At 60.6% G+C, this 14,750-nt stretch overlaps 3 protein-coding genes across 6 annotated transcripts; 1 reads left to right on the top strand and 2 right to left on the bottom strand.

The window, feature by feature from the left end:
• The first annotated feature begins 1,227 nt into the window (after positions 1 to 1,227).
• Positions 1,228 to 4,757, top strand: TMEM269 (transmembrane protein 269). Of its 3 annotated transcripts, XM_039565879.1 has the most exons (7): positions 1,228 to 1,514; positions 2,408 to 2,449; positions 2,808 to 2,955; positions 3,919 to 4,016; positions 4,107 to 4,250; positions 4,321 to 4,521; positions 4,601 to 4,757. In XM_039565879.1, exons 1-7 carry the CDS (start codon positions 1,490 to 1,492, stop codon positions 4,708 to 4,710), a joined length of 768 nt encoding a protein of 255 aa, XP_039421813.1. In that variant the 5' UTR covers positions 1,228 to 1,489; the 3' UTR covers positions 4,711 to 4,757. The 3 variants fall into 3 exon arrangements, 2 of the variants coding, with proteins under 2 accessions (XP_039421813.1, XP_039421812.1); XM_039565878.1 differs by lacking the exon at positions 2,408 to 2,449 and having other exon boundaries at positions 1,233 to 1,514; XR_005603703.1 differs by lacking the exon at positions 4,601 to 4,757 and having other exon boundaries at positions 1,248 to 1,514; positions 2,408 to 2,497; positions 4,321 to 4,493.
• An 853-nt stretch (positions 4,758 to 5,610) lies between these two features.
• On the bottom strand, positions 5,611 to 6,863 carry LOC120411385 (small vasohibin binding protein). Of its 2 annotated transcripts, none has more exons than XM_039565880.1 (3): positions 6,773 to 6,863; positions 5,879 to 6,000; positions 5,611 to 5,799 (listed from the first exon to the last, which is right to left on the bottom strand). In XM_039565880.1, exons 2-3 carry the CDS (start codon positions 5,996 to 5,998, stop codon positions 5,713 to 5,715), a joined length of 207 nt encoding a protein of 68 aa, XP_039421814.1. In that variant the 5' UTR covers positions 5,999 to 6,000; positions 6,773 to 6,863; the 3' UTR covers positions 5,611 to 5,712. The 2 variants fall into 2 exon arrangements, with proteins under 2 accessions (XP_039421814.1, XP_039421815.1); XM_039565881.1 differs by lacking the exon at positions 6,773 to 6,863 and adding an exon at positions 6,672 to 6,691.
• A 1,055-nt stretch (positions 6,864 to 7,918) lies between these two features.
• Positions 7,919 to 14,409, bottom strand: LOC104698586 (erythroblast membrane associated protein (Scianna blood group)). Its single transcript, XM_039565869.1, has 6 exons — positions 14,276 to 14,409; positions 12,309 to 12,725; positions 11,228 to 11,323; positions 10,015 to 10,271; positions 9,831 to 9,946; positions 7,919 to 8,639 (listed from the first exon to the last, which is right to left on the bottom strand). The coding sequence occupies exons 2-6, from the start codon at positions 12,714 to 12,716 to the stop codon at positions 8,089 to 8,091; spliced, it is 1,428 nt and encodes a 475-aa protein (XP_039421803.1). The 5' UTR covers positions 12,717 to 12,725; positions 14,276 to 14,409; the 3' UTR covers positions 7,919 to 8,088.
• Positions 14,410 to 14,750: the final 341 nt, after the last annotated feature.

The raw sequence follows: 14,750 nt of genomic DNA, 5'->3' as shown, positions 1-14,750 counted from the left end.
TGCTGTACCCCCCAATTCCCACTGGGAGCTGGGTGGAAAATTCCAGCACCAGGCTGTATAAGTTTTATGGGCCCCTCGTCATCGTGTCCTCAGGGACCTTTGCTCTCCCGGTGGTGGCCCCGGCGTCGCCTCCCCCGGCAGCCCCTCGCTATCGCCGGCCCTTTGCTCCAGGGGAGGGAGAGGCTGAGCTCCCCCAACTCGTGACACCCTTGCACAAGTTGGGGCCACCTGGCAGAGGCCCAGGGTGGGGGACAAGGTGACCCAGCCCAGCACAGTGGGTGAGGGTAGGGGGCACCAGCTGTGACCCCGGTGCCACTGACAGGAATTGCTGATGGGATGGCACTGGGTGGTGACACCTTTTGGGTGCCATCCCTGGGGTGGCAGCGGGGTGCAGAGCAGGAGTATGGCAGTGCCAGGGGCTGGTTGTGGGGCTGTGGAACTCATGTAGATGTTGTGGGATTGGGTGTGGGTATTGTGGGATGGGTGTGGGGGTTGTGGGACTGCCGTGGGTGCCGTGAGGCCGCCACGGGTGCTACAAGTCTGGCATGAGAACTGTGATACAGCTGGTACAGACCTGGCAGGTCCTGTGAGCCTGGCATGGGTACTGTGAGCGTGGGATGGGTGCTGTGGGTGTGGGGTGGGTGCTGTGGGTGTGGGGTGGGTGCTGTGAGCCTGCCAGGGGTGCTGTGAGCTGGAAATGGGTGCTGTGAGCCTGGCACGGATGGTGCAATCCTGGGATGGGCTGTGAGAGCCTGGCATGTGTTCCATGAGTGCGGGATGGGTGCTGGAGTGTGGGATGGGTGCTGGAGTGTGGGATGGGTGCCATGAGCCGGGTGTCGGTGGTGTGAGCCTGCCGAAGGGGCTGCAAGGTTACCAAAGGTGCTGTGAGCATGGCATAGATGGCCCACACCTGGAGAAGGTGAGGAGTGAGCCTGGAATTGGTGCCGTGAGATGGATCCAGGTGTTATCAGAGTGACACTCGTGCTGTGAGTGTGATATAGGTGTTATCAGTGCCACACGGGTGCTGCCAGCCCGGTCCTGCTGTTGTGGGCACGGTGTGGGTGCTGCGAGCCTGGCACCAGCGCTGTGGCTGGGCACGGGTGCTGCGAGCCTGGCACGGGTGCTGCGAGCCTGGCACCGGCGCTGCAGGGTTGGCACAGGCACTGCAAGCCTGGCACCAGTGCTGTGAGCCTGGCGTGGGCACTGGGAGGCTGGCAGGGGTGCTGGGAGGCTGGCAGGGGCACCGCGAGCCTGGCATGGCCCCCCGGCCCCCCAGGGCAGCTCCTCCCTCGCCGGTGGTGCCAAGCGGCTGCGAACCCCCCGTGTCCGTGTCCGTGGCCTCTGGCCGGACCCACCCCCGCCGGGTGACTCAGCCCGGGAGGCTTTTCCTTATATAACGCGGCACCGCGCGGAGCCCCACGGAGCGGCCCCTGCCTCAGTTTCCCCTCGCCGGGGCGTCACTGTCACCGCTGCCACGGCCGCCGCTGCCATGTGGATGGTGTCACCGCCGGTCGGTAAGTGTCACCTGGATGCCGCTCGGCCCCTTGCGAGGTGTCCCCCATCCCTAAAAGTCATCATTTGGGGTTAGTAGAAAAATTAGGGTTACTGGGGCAGAAAACCGTAAAAAAAAATGAATTGGCCCCCCCAAATAGGTTAACTTTGCATTTCCTGTGGCTGAACCCCTTTTCCCTGCGCCTTGGGGCGGGGGGTGAGATAGCCCCGGGGGCACAACCCCCTTGTAGCGCACCTGGGAAGAACCCAAATCACCTTGCTTCCCCCCCCCCCCGTAGTGATAAAAGCAGCGGGAGCGGCGCAGTGCTAAGGAATTCCCTCCCATCCCGGCACTTTGATTTTGGGGCGAGAAATGCCAGGAACGGGCGAGTTTGGAAGCCCCGGCAGTGCCCGGGTGCTGTGACGCTCACAGGTCCCTGGATCCGGTGCTGCGACAGCTCCGGAACATTCCCAGGGCTCCGGTCCTGCCTGGCGCTGGGAAGGGACGGCAAATCCCGAAGTCCCATTTAGCTTTCGAAGATCCCAAACTCACCAGTTTCCCCAAACTGAGGGATAAAGGTGGGGTGTAGCACCCAGCATGGCCTCAGACCCCCAAAAATCCCCGGTTCCGCTAAAGCAGGAGCGCCCGTCCCGGGGCTCAGGGGGGATTTTGCCGGCTCAGCCCGAGCCGGCGGCTCCGGGCGCGGTGTCCAAAGGTCGCTCTCGCCGCGGCGCTCGGAGCCGCCGACCCCCGAAAGCTCAGCTGTCCTGCGGTTCTTCCTGGTTTTCCCACCTGGGGAGCTGTTCTGGTGGCATTCCGGCGATGAGCCCACGCGGGCTCGGCCCGGAGCAGCTCGGGGGGGCTCTGAGGGGGCTCGGGGGGTTTGTTTTGCTCTGACGTCCTGTTTTCTTTCAGATGAAGGATCTGCCTGGCTTTGGGACACGGCAAAGGCGGGGGGCAAAGGACAGGACCCTTAAATTCTTTCCCTAAAGCTTAGCCCGATAGGTATATAAGATCCATAGAGCTTAAACCGGGGTTGGCTTTTAGTCTAAGCTTGGGTTTGGCTTAATTTGTCTTTATTTTATTATGTTTTACGGTTCTTTTTCTTAATTTCTTTGCTTTTTTGGCCTCTTTTATTCCATTTTTGGCCGCCGGTGGGGAGCTCAGCAGCAGAGCTTGCACAAATCTACCCCCTGCTGCTTCCTAAACGGATTTTGGGGGATTTTGGTTTGAGGAGGGGGAACCCCTGCACCAACCTGCTATTTTTTGGGGGGGCTGCAGCCCTCCCTGGTTGGAACACGGTCGGGGGTTGTAGGTATTTTCCAGTCCACCAAGAAGCTGGTGCTGAGTGAGCAAGCGGGATGGGGACGGGCACTGGAATTCCTCCGGAAAAACGCGGCCAACGGGCTCTCCGTGGCCAACCTCCTGGCTGGGCTCTCCTCCATCCTCTGCAGCGTCAACAGGTGGGGGAAACTGGGAAAAACGGGGTGAAAAATGGGGCTGGGGAGTGGGGGTCCCCTGGTTCTGCCCTCTCTGTGACCAAGCTGGTGGCCGGGCTCACGTCCAGCCTCTGCAGCATCAATAGCTGGGGAAAAAAAGGGGGAAATGGGATAAAAGGAGACGAAATGTGGTGAAAAAGATGCACAGAAGTGGGGGTTGCCCTGTTTTTTCTGGGAAAAGGGGGAAATGGGAGGGCAAAGATGGTAGAAAAGTGTGTTTTGCCCTGTTTGCTGGAAAAAGGAGGAAAGGGGGGCAAGAAGATGGAAATTAGGTGAAAATTGGGTAGAAAAGCAGGGGCCAGCCTGGTTTTGCTAGAAAAATGGGGGAATGGGTGAGAAACAGGGATGAAAAGTGGAGGACACCATGGTTTGGCTGTCTCCATGGTCAAAGGCTCTCTCCTTTGGCCTCTGCAGCATCAATAGATGAGGGGGGGAAATGGAGGAAATGGGCTGAAAAGGGGTGAAAAAGAGGGCTGAAAAGTGGGAATCACCCCACTTTTTCTGGAAAATGGGGAAAATGTGATGAAAAAGGGGAAAATAGGGTGGAAAAGGTGGAAATATGGTGAAAAAGAGGATTGGGAAGTGGGGGTCACCCTGGATCTGCTCCCTCCATAGCCAACCTCCATATTCAGGCTCTCCTTCATCCAAAGTTAAGTGGGGGGAAGGAGGGGAAATGAGGCAAAAAAAAAAAAAAGAAAAACAGGATGAAAAAGCAGGTTGCAAAGTGGGGGTCACCCCGCTTTTGCTGGAAAAAAGGGGAAATAGGGCAAAGATGGGATGACCAGTGGAGATCACCCCAGTTTTGCACTCTTTGTGGCCAATCTGGTGGCTGGGCTTACCTCTCCACCCTCAATAGATGAGGCAAAAAAGGGAGAAAGGTGGTGAAAATGGGGGAGCAGGGGCTGAGAAGTGGGGTTGTTCCTCCAGGCAATACCAGCACTCCTGCTGGCTGCTGCTCCTGGGCTTCCTGCTGGATCTGGCCGACGGGGCCGTGGCCCGACAGCTCGACGCCTGCTCGGCGCTGGGTGAGTGCATCCCCCCGGCCCAGGGGTGACCCATGGGGTGTCCCCCATGCCCGATGCCCACCTGGCCCCTGCCCCTCGCTGCCCCCACAGGTGCCAAGCTGGATGACTTTGCGGATTTCACCACGTTTGGGCTGGGCACGGCACTGCTGCTGCAGCCCCAGGGGGTGCTGGGGGGGCTGCTGACTCTTGCCTACGTGCTGGCCGTCTTTGCCCGCCTCTGCTTCTTCTCCAGCGGTAAGATGAACCCTGGGCGTGGGGGGATTTGGGGTGCTGCCCCCCACATTGACCTCCTGGCACCCCACAGGGATCCCCTTCACCTACCGGGGGCTGCCCTGCCCCTACGCCTCAGCGCTGCTGGCCAGCACCTTCCTGCTCACCGGGGGACACGTGGCCCTGCTCCGCGTGGCCGCGGCCGCGATGATCCTGTTCATGGCCGACTGTGGCTTCTACCCCCACGACAGGGTGCTGGAGTCACAGCTCTGGAAGAAACTGGTTTATGCTGGAGGTAAGGATGGGATGAACCTGTCGGGATGGCGGTGGAAGGTGAGGAAGAGCAGATCCCCAAGGATTCTCCTGCTCCGTAGGGGTGGTGGCTGTCCTCCTGGCTCCAGCGGCGGTGGCTGCGGTTTATTGCCTGGCCTGGGCCATGTCCTACATCGTCTTTCCCTTCGCCCTCTGGAGCTGCAAGGTCTGAGCCCTCCCTAGAGCCTAGTAAAGCCTTCTTTATCCTCATCCTCCTCATCCTTGCTCCGGGTGCTGCTTCCTCCCTTTGCTCTTCCCACTGAATCTGGGTAGCAAAGGGAGCCTGCTAAGGTAAAAAAAGAGAAAGGCTCAACATCAGGGAAGCCCCAAAATCCCTATCCCTTGTGGAGGGAGGTGAGGGAACCCCCATCCCCCCACACCAACAGCAGAGACCCCCAAATCCTTGGGAAACAGGAAATTTAGGGTTTGCCCTGACAAGAGACCCCCAAGCCCTTGTCTGCACAGGAAACTGAAGTTTAGGGATCGCTCCCACTGCCCAGTGGGAATTCATTACAAAGGGAGGTTCACACTCCAAAAATGAGGAAGGCCCTCCCTGGGTGGGGGGCAGAAGATGCTGATCAAACTTCCAGAGGGTTTTGGACACGGGATTCACTGGGAACAGTTTGGAATTTGCCACTTACCCGTGGCTGCAGGGAAATACCATCCCAAATGTGGTTTACTTTCACCCCCTCACTGCGTCATTGCTGGGGCAGGGAAGGGGGGAAGCAGGATTTGATCCAAAGTCTCTGGAAAGCCGGAGGCTGCCGGACAGTGGCGGCTGGAGCACGCAGGGTGTGGGTGGAGGAAGGAAGCGAAGGTCAAACCTGGTGCTGGAGAAACACTCAGGATCCCCAGGGAGGCTCCAGCAGCAGGAGCAGCTGCGAGATGTGGCTCCTGCTGTGTCCCCCCGGGACAAATCCCAGCTCCAGGAGGGCAGGACCCTTCCCCGCAGCAGGGAATGTCGGGACGGGGCCATGGCTGGAGCTGGCACCCGGCACCGCAGCTGCTCTGGCCCCGGCCCTGCCCCGGCCTCCCCCACGCCGTTCTCACCCGGAGCAAGCAGGAGCCGTGAGACAGAGAACCAGCACAGATTTTATTGATATAAAAAGAGCGATTTGATAATAAATACCGGGGGATTAGAAAAGAAGGGGGAGGGAGGGCGGGGGCCGGGCTATCATTCCCCGGATCCCTGCATCTGCTTGCAGAAGGAGTCGAACTGCTGCTGCTCCAGCTCCGTCATCACCCGGTTCAGGGCGTAGATCTGGGATTGGGAAAGGGCAGATGGCAACGGGGGTTCGGCCAGGGCTGGGCCGTGTCCCTCCCCATTCCCGCCTTCCCACCTCCGCCCGCTGCCGCTGCTTCAGCTCCTGCTGTGCCGACCTCTGCTTGGCCTTCTCCAGGCGAGCCGCCGGCTCCCGCGGCTTCGGCCGCTCCTTGCGCGCCCCCGCGCCCGCATCCATGGCTGCGGCACGGGGGAGTCAACCCGGGGCCCCCGGCCCACCCACGCAGGCCCCCCGGACAACCGAGGGTCACACGGGGTGCCCCAACAGCATCTTGACCCTCACAGGGGACTCCCCCCACATCCATCCTGGGCCCGACAGGTGACCCCCAAACGCATTCTGAGCCTTACAGGTGACCCCTAAATGCATCCTAAACCCTACAGAAGGCCCCGCCCCCAATCCCAGCCTGAGCCTCAACGGAGACGCCCTCCCCCCGCCAAACCCATCCTGACTCCCAAATCCATCCTGAGCCTCTCAGGTGCCGCCACACCCCCACAGACAGGGAGTCCCACAGGGCCCCCCAAGGCTTCCTCCCGTCACCCCCCATTCCCCAGCTCCCTCAGCGGCCCCATCTCCCCACCCCCTATCGGCCCCAGAGCACCCCCAACCCCACAGACACCCCTGTCCTAAAGCCCCCCAACCTCCTCTCCATCCTCACAGCCCCCCCTGCACCCCACTGCCCATAGAGACCACCGTCCCAAGCCCCCCAGGCCCCTCAAAGCCCTCTCCATCTCCCCAGCCCCCCATAAACCCCACCACCCTCAGCGCCCCACAAGGCGCCCCTCATGCCTCACAGCCTCCTCCACACCCACAGGCACCCCACTCCCACAACTCCGAGCGCTCAGTGCCTCACAAGATCCTTCCCAGGCCCACAGTGGCGCCTCAGCCCCCTCCAGTGCCCCGGTGCCCCCTCACTCTCCCAGCCCCCCGCTGCCCCCCCGCACTCCCCGGTACCGGCGGGGCTGTGCCCGGAGCAAGATGGCGGCGAACCGCTTCCGCCACTCGGCGCTCGATTACCCGCCCTGAGCGCACGCGCGGAGCCCACGGGCAGGCTGCCACAGCGCCGCCTGGCGGGCGGGCGGGCGGGGACCGGGGCCGCTCCCGGTGTCCCCCCCGTGCCGCTCCCGCTGTCCCCCCGGTGCCGCACTTGTCTCTCACTGCCCAGCGCTGCTGTGTCCCACCCCCGATACATCACCCCCCACACAGCCCGCCCTGATATATCACCCCCCTACCTATCCCTCCTCTAAGTAGCCCACCCCTATATATCACCATATACAGCTCACCCCTATGTATCTCCCCCATTGTACCATACTCCTGACACAGCCCGGGCCCTAAACATCACCCCATATATCACTCTACTGTACAACCCACCCCTGTGTATCATGGCCCCACATAGCTCACCCACTAGACATCTCCCTCCATATACCACACCCCCTACATAGCCCCCCTCTACAGATCACAGCCCCATACAGACCAGCCCCTACATACAACCCCCATATACCGAACCCTATACAGTGCAGTCCCTACACATTACAACCCCCATACACCATATCCCTGTACAGCCCACCCCAACACATCACACCCCCTGTACAGAGCACTGCCTGTGTATCATACCCCCTGCACACGGCACCCCCTCTGTATTACCTCCTGTATACAGCCCACTCCCCATATACCAGACCCTCTGTACAGCCCACCCTACACAGCTCAGCTCCTCCTGTACATTCCAATACACAGAGTGTCCCCTCCATGGACATACGGAGCCCTGCCCATGCTTGGGGACACCGTGGCACAGCCCGGCCCGGCACAGCACACATTGGCATGGCACACCAGGCCACGGTGCTGTACGTGTGGCACCCATGCCACAGTACGTGTCCCGTGGCATGGTGACCGCCGGCATGGTGTGACACCCACGGTACCCCCTGGCACGGTGAGAGACCTCTGCCACGGTACAGCCCACCATGGCACAGTGCCATAGACCAGGGCACAACGGCCCCAGCACAGTGTGGCACCCCTAGCACAGTGACAGACCCCTGCTGTGGCACCCCACGGTGCCCCCAGCCCATCCCAGCACCCCCACCCTGGGGCTCTTCACCACCCAGCCCCTTCTCTCCAAATCCTTTATTGCCGTATCCCAGCCCCCCGCACTGGGATTCCCTGGAAGCACAGGACCGAGAGAAGCGGGCGGAATGCCAGATCCTGCCCAGCACCAAGACCAGTTCCTGGACCGGGAAAACACCCGTCAGGGTGGGGGGACACCCCAAAACCCCCCGTTAGATGCGGACAGTGTTGATCCGCAGCGGCTGGACGTTCTTCCCATTGGCATGGCTCTGCCCAGGACTAAAATACGAGCACAGCTTCCCGGGAAACCTCTCCCGGAAGGTGTAGAGCCAGGACATGTCATCGGCGTTGTAGAAGATGAGGAGCCCCTTGTCATAGTCCAGGAAGACGCCCACCTTCTCCAGCTTGCCCTTGACGTTGAGCCGCGTCCAGGGCTCGGTGCAGGCGCTGTACTGGTTCCCGTCATGCATCACGATGCAGTAGAACCCGCGGCTCGGCTGGATCTGGATGCTGCCCTTGCGGGTCACAGCCTCATGGGCCAGGCCGATCATCCACTGGGTTTTTTCGGACACCACCACCTCCCAGTAGTGCACCCCAGCGCCGAAGGCCTCAGCGCCCAGCACCGACACCTCCACATCGAAGCGCCGGGGCGAGTCCTGCAGCGGCTGCGGGTGCAGGTTGCCGTAGGCCACGATGGTGCAGTCGTCTGACAGGATGAGGCGGTGGTGGGCAGTGCCGGGGTCCAGCGTCAGCGCTGCTGGCACTGGGACACAGCAGGGATAGGGGGAAAGTCACCGGGGTGGCCCTGTCCCCATCCCTCACTGGGGTGTCCTGTCCTCATCCTCATCCCTAGGTCAGTGATGGCCCTGTCCTTGTCCTCATCAGCGCGTCCCTGCCCCTCATCAGTGACGTCCCCATCCCTTGGCACTGCATCCCCTTCCCTCACTGGTGTGTCCCCGTCCCTCACTGGTGATGTTCCCATCCCCTTCTCTCACCAGTGTCCTCATCCTCACTCCTTGCCAGTGATGTCCCTACCACTGCTCTCATCAGTGGGTCCCTGTCCCTCACTGGCGACGGTCCCATCCCCTTCCCTCCCTGCCGCTCATCACTGATGTCACTGTCCCCAGGCAGCAGCAACCCCTTTCCTCAAAAGTCATGGCCCCATCCCATCCCTCTCTGGTGTGTTCATCCTCATCCCTTGCCAGTGATGTCCCCATCCCTGGCCAGTGACATTCCCTTCTCTCACAACTGTTCTCCCCATGCCCATCCCTCACTGGTGTGTCCTCACTCCTCACTGGTAATGTCCCTAGTCCTACCCCTCACCAGTGTGTCTCTGTCCTTCAATGGTGATGTCTCCAATCCCATTCCTTGTCAGTGATGTCCCTATCCTTCACCAGTGTGTCCTTGTCACTCACTGGTGATATCCTCATTCTTCACTAGTGTATCCCAAACCCTCACCAATATGTTCCCATCCCTCAGCGATGATGTCCCTGTCCCCATCCCTCACCAGTGCCGCCCTATCCCTCACTGGTGATGTCACCATCCCCTGCCTGTGACAAAATTCCTGTTCTTATATCCCTACTGGTGTGTCCATGCCCCTTATCAGGGATGTCCCCATCCCTTACTGGTGTGTCCTTAACCCTCACCAGTGATGTCCCCATCCCTGTCCCTTTCCAGGGTGTTCCCATCCCTCACTGATGTGTTCCCATCCCCATCCCTTGCCTGTGATGTCCCTACCCCTCATCAGTGATGTCCCTGTCCCTCAGAGATGGCCACGTCCCTGTCCCTTACTGGTGATGTCCCTATCCCTCGTTGGTGATGTCCCTGTCCCCATCTCTTGCTGGTGATGCCTCCAACCCTGTCCCTCACCAGTGTGCCCCCATCCCTCACTGGTGTGTCCCTGTCCCTGATGACCTCCCCATCGCCCGCCACTCCCCCGTCCCTGTGTCCTCACCGGGATGGATGTCCTGGAAGAGGGATTTCCAGATGGTGTACTGCAGTGGGCCCATGTACTTGGAGGTGGGGAAGTCCTCGTAAGTCAGGTTGGTCTCATGGATCTTCCCCTTCAGCCTGCGGAGAACACACAGTGCCGAGGTGGGGGTGACACCAGGGACCCCGCCATCCCCGCTGCCACCCACCTCTCGGAGAGGGACGCCACGCCAGCCAGGAAGACGTGTTTGTCCGCCTCGGCCAGGCGCTCCTTCAGGATCTGGGTGCCCTCCTGGACCTTGCGGAGCTGCTGGCTGTAGCGCTGGATCTTGTGCTCGATGTCGCTGAGCGTCCGCGCCGTGTCAGCCTCCAGCTCCTCCAGCATCGCCTTCTGCCGCTCCCGCAGCAGCCGGTGCAGCCGCTCGAATGCCTCCCCGATCGTCGCCCGCAGGCTCTTGGCTGAGGACTTGGGGTGCAACGGGGGGTTAGGAGCACCCAAAGCTCTGCTGGTCACTCTGTGAGTTCCTTAATCCCCAAATAAGTATCTAAAAGGGCATCAGATCAGGGAATTCTGGGGGCTACAAGGGTGGATTTGATCTTGCATCCTTAAAAAATGGACTGAAAGGATCCTAGAAGAACCACCCAAAGAGCCTTCTGAAGAACCCTAAGAGAACCTCCCCAAAAAAACCTAAAAGAACCCTAAAAAAACCTCTCAAAGAACCTTTCAAAGAACCCTAAAAGAACCCCCCCAAGAGCCCTAAAATAACCCTAAAAGAACCTCCTGAAGAACCTAAAAGAACCTCCCAAAGACCCTTCCAAAGGACCCTAAAAGAATCTCCAAAAGAACCCTGAAAAAACCTCTCAAAAAACTTTAAAGAGCTCTTAAAGAACCTTTAAAGAGACTCTCTAAAAACCCTAAACCTCTCCCTAAAAACCTCTAATAAACTCTAAAACCCCTCAAATGACACCTTTAAAACCCCCTAAAAAAAACCCCAAGAAACCAACCTAAACTAAAAAAAAAAAAACCTAAAATAACCCCTAAAAACCTCTAGACCTTAAAACACCCAGTCGCTGGTGGGGATGGGGAGAAAATTGAACCTTGCTGGATACTGAACCCCTAAGTGAGGAGATAATTAATTAAATTAATTTAAAAAGTAAATCAAAGCAGTACTGCAGGAAATTACAGAGGGGTGAGCAGCCCCATGGAGGGATTTTGGGGTACCACAGAAGTAAAAAATGGGGCAAATCCATGAAATTGTGGAATTTGGAGTGTTTGGAAGTTCCAAAACCAGGCTGGTAAGGGTCAGGATTGGGGTCATCGGGGTGGCAATGGGGTTGACCCCAATTCTGCTTTGGGGGGCTGTGAAGGGCTGGGGAAAAATAGGGGGTCCCCAGGGGTGACAGTGGTGTCCCCACATGTACCTTGGTCTCGGCCAGCTGCTTCTTGAGGAGCTGCAGGGCTTCCGTGTGGCCACGCTCACTCTCCTGCAGCCCCTGGAGCTGCTCCTTCAGCTCCCGCTGGGGACAGGGAGGGAAAATCCATGAACAGGGCATTTGGGGAAAAAAGGGATGCCACAAGGAGCTTTCCCGCCCGAACCAACCATGGGGTTATGGGGCTGTGGGATGGCCAGGCCGGGAATGGTCCCTGTGGAATGAGGGTCCTGCCTGGGGTAGGTGGTAGCAGGGCCTGGATTAGAAGGTCCTGCTTGGGGGACAGCTCAGCAGAGCCATGGGGTGGTTTGAGGGTTCCTAAGGACTCCCAGAGGGGATGGAGAAGGGGGATCCCAGGGGGGCAGCAGCAGCAGCAGCAGAAGTGTGGATGGATGGATGGAGGGATGGATGGAGGGATGGATGGACAGGAGGAGGGCATGGGGCTGACCCCAAGGAAGACAAAAGGGCTGTGGGGACAGACAGATGGGAGGAAGGCATGGAGCTGACCCCAATGGGGACAGGAGGGGTGAGCGACAGACAGACAGGAGGGAGCCGTGGGACTGACTCCAACAGGGAAAAGGAGTGCAGGGAAACACAGGGTGCAGGGACACACGGACAAGAGGAAGTCACAGGACTAACCCCTGTGGGGACAGGAGGGGTGCAGAGACAGACAGATTGATGGGGAAAGGCATGGGACTGACCCCACAGGGAAAAGAAGAGGTGCAGGGACAGACAGGAAAATGGCAGAGGGACGACCCCCACAGGGACAGGAGGGCTGTTGGGACAGACAGACCAGAGGAAGCCATGGGACTGACCCCTTTGAACCTCCATGGGGACAGGAGGGGTGCAGGGACAGACAGAATGACAGGATGCAGGCACAGGGCTGACCCTGAGAGGGAAAAGAAGGGGTGCAGGGACAGACAGATAGGAGGAAGCCACAGGACTGACCCCCACGGGCTCAGGATGGGTGCAGGGACAAAAGGGATGGGCACTACCACAGAAGCAAGAGGGACCAGCTGGACACAGCAGCCCCAAGGAGCCACTCGGGGTAGGGAATCCCATAGGGACCCACCTGCAGCTCCTCGAAGGCGTCGTCCACGTTGGTGACCTGGTGCTGCTCGTGCACGGCCGGCTCATCACAGAAGAAGCAGACGACGGCGCGGTCGGTGAGGCAGAAGAGCTTCACCTTCTCGTGGTCCTTGCAGGGGAAGGGGCTGCGCTGGGCGCCCAGGATGGCATCCAGGGGGAAGGCGCTGTAGCGCTCCACGATGTTGGCCAGCTTCAGGCTGGGGGCCAGCGTGGGCTCAGGGAAGGTGCGGCGGCACTCGGGGCAGTCGCGGGTGCCCTGCGGCTCCTGGCGCACCCAGTGCTCGGTGATGCAGCGGCGGCAGAAGTAGTGCTCGCAGCCCAGCCCCACCGGGTCCTGGTAGATGCTCAGGCAGATGGAGCACAGCAGCTCGTCCTTGAGGCTGCACGCCATGGCTGGGGGCTGGGGAGAGGGGCACGGGGTCAAGGGGGCTGGGGATAGGGGCACGGGGCTGGGGAAGAGGGTCACGGGGTCAGGGAGGGCTGGGGAGAGGGGCATGGGGTGAGGAGGAGAGGGTGAATGGGGGATTGTGGGGAGGGGGACCGTGGGAGGACAGGGGGAGTGGGGGGCTTGGGATGATGGGGAGAGTGTGAATAGGGGGCTTTGGGTGGCGCGGAGAGGATGAACGGGGAGATTAAAGGGGGAAAGGCTAAAAGAGGAGCTTGGGGTAGGGGAAGGTTGTGGAAGGAGAGGGTGACTGGAGGGCTTGGGGAGGAGGAGAGAGCAAATGAGGAGGCCTGAGTGGGGAGAGGGTAAAGGGGAAGCTTGGGGTGAGGGGGGATATTGTGAGGGGAGAGGGTGAATGAAGGAGCTTCAGAGGGGAGAGGGTAAAAGGGGGGCTTGGGGTAGGAGCAGTTGTGGGGGAGAGGGTGAATGGGGGCTTGGGAGGGTGAGTGGAGGGCTGGGGGTGGGGGAGGTTGGGGGGGAAGTTGTGGGGCGAGAGGGTGAATGAGGGTTTGGGATGGGGGGAATTAAGGGTGAGAGGGTGAGTGGGGGCTTGAAGCAGGGGGTTGAGGGGGTGACTGGGGGATTGATGGGGAGGGGGTGAATGGGGGTGCTCGGGGTGGGGAGGAGTGGGGGGAGTAGGGGTGAGGATGATAATGAGGGGATGGGGGTCAGGTGGGAATGGGGATTGAGGGGATTGTAATGGGGGGCAAGGTGGGGGTTGGGATGCAATGGAGGGGCTGGAGGGGCTGCAGTGGGGGGAAATGGGAGTGTCAGGAGGCAATGGGGGGCTGGGGGATTTACAAAGAGGGGGAATAGGGGGGTCAGGATGCAATTAGGGGTGCTGGGAGGGTCGCACTGGGCGGAATGGCAGGATCAAGCCACAACAGGGGAATAGGGGGTTGCAATGGGGGACTAAACTGCAATGGGGGGGTCAGAATTCAATGGGGGGAATGGGAGCATCAGGATGTAGTGGGGCGGATTTGGGATAAAGGTGATCAGAGCAACACTGGGAGGGGACACAATAGGGTTGCAATAGGTGCGAGGCTGGGGGTGAATCAGATACAGGGGATACAGAGTGGTCTGACGGGGAACTGGGGGTACCAGTGATATTGGGGAGGTGGGGCCGAGGCTGCATCAGGGGGCCTGGCTGAGGCTGAATGGTGGGAGGCAGGGATGGGGCTGAATTAGGGGCACAAGGGTGGGTGGGGCTGAGGCTGGATTTGGGGTCCGGGGCTGAGGCTGGATATGGGGAGTCGGGACTGAGGCTGGATTTGAGGGGGTAGGGTTCAGGCTGGATTTGGGGGCCGTGGGTGAGGCTGGACTTGGAGGGGTCGGGACTGAGGCCAGATTTGGGGGGATCGGGGCTGGGGCTGCCGGCGGCTGTACCGGGGCCCCGGGTTTGAGCCCGTCCCCCCCGCTCCCGGCAGGACCCCGGTTCGAGACCGGTCCCCGCCAACCCCCATCCGATACCGCCCCGCGTCTCCCTCAGCCGCCGGTGCCCTCACCCAGCCGGTGCCCGGTGCTGTTCTGGTGCCGTGCCCCGTTCCCAGTGCCGGTGGGGTTCGCGCTCCCGCCGCCACCTCAAGAGCGGCCCCGCCGCGACGGGCCGGGGGTGGGCGAGCAGGAGGGGGCGCGGCCGCGCGGCACTTCCTGCCCGCCCCCCCCGCGCCCACAGTGGGCCCGCCCCCACCCCATTGTCCCCCGCGCGGCGCGGCCTCACCGGCGCGTACCATCGCCCGCGCGCGGGGGGGCTCTTAAAGGGGCCACGGCCTCGCCAGCCTTGTCCCATCCGTCTGTCCGGACAGCCGGGCACTGACCCTTCCCCATCCTGACCTCAGGCCCTTTTTCTGTCCCTGTCTGTCCCGCCGTCCATTCCTTTCTCCTCCATCCAGCCATCTCACTGTCCAGCCCTTTGTCCATCCATTTGTCCATCCATCTTTCTGTCCCTCTGTCCTCCCATCTCTCCATCTGTCTGTCTGT

The sequence above is a fragment of the Corvus cornix genome, chromosome 27 (genome assembly GCF_000738735.6).
Source record: "Corvus cornix cornix isolate S_Up_H32 chromosome 27, ASM73873v5, whole genome shotgun sequence".
Lineage (NCBI taxonomy): Eukaryota > Metazoa > Chordata > Aves > Passeriformes > Corvidae > Corvus > Corvus cornix.
The sequence above is the reverse complement of the archived record's forward strand: the minus strand, read 5'-3'. Positions and strand labels throughout refer to the sequence as shown.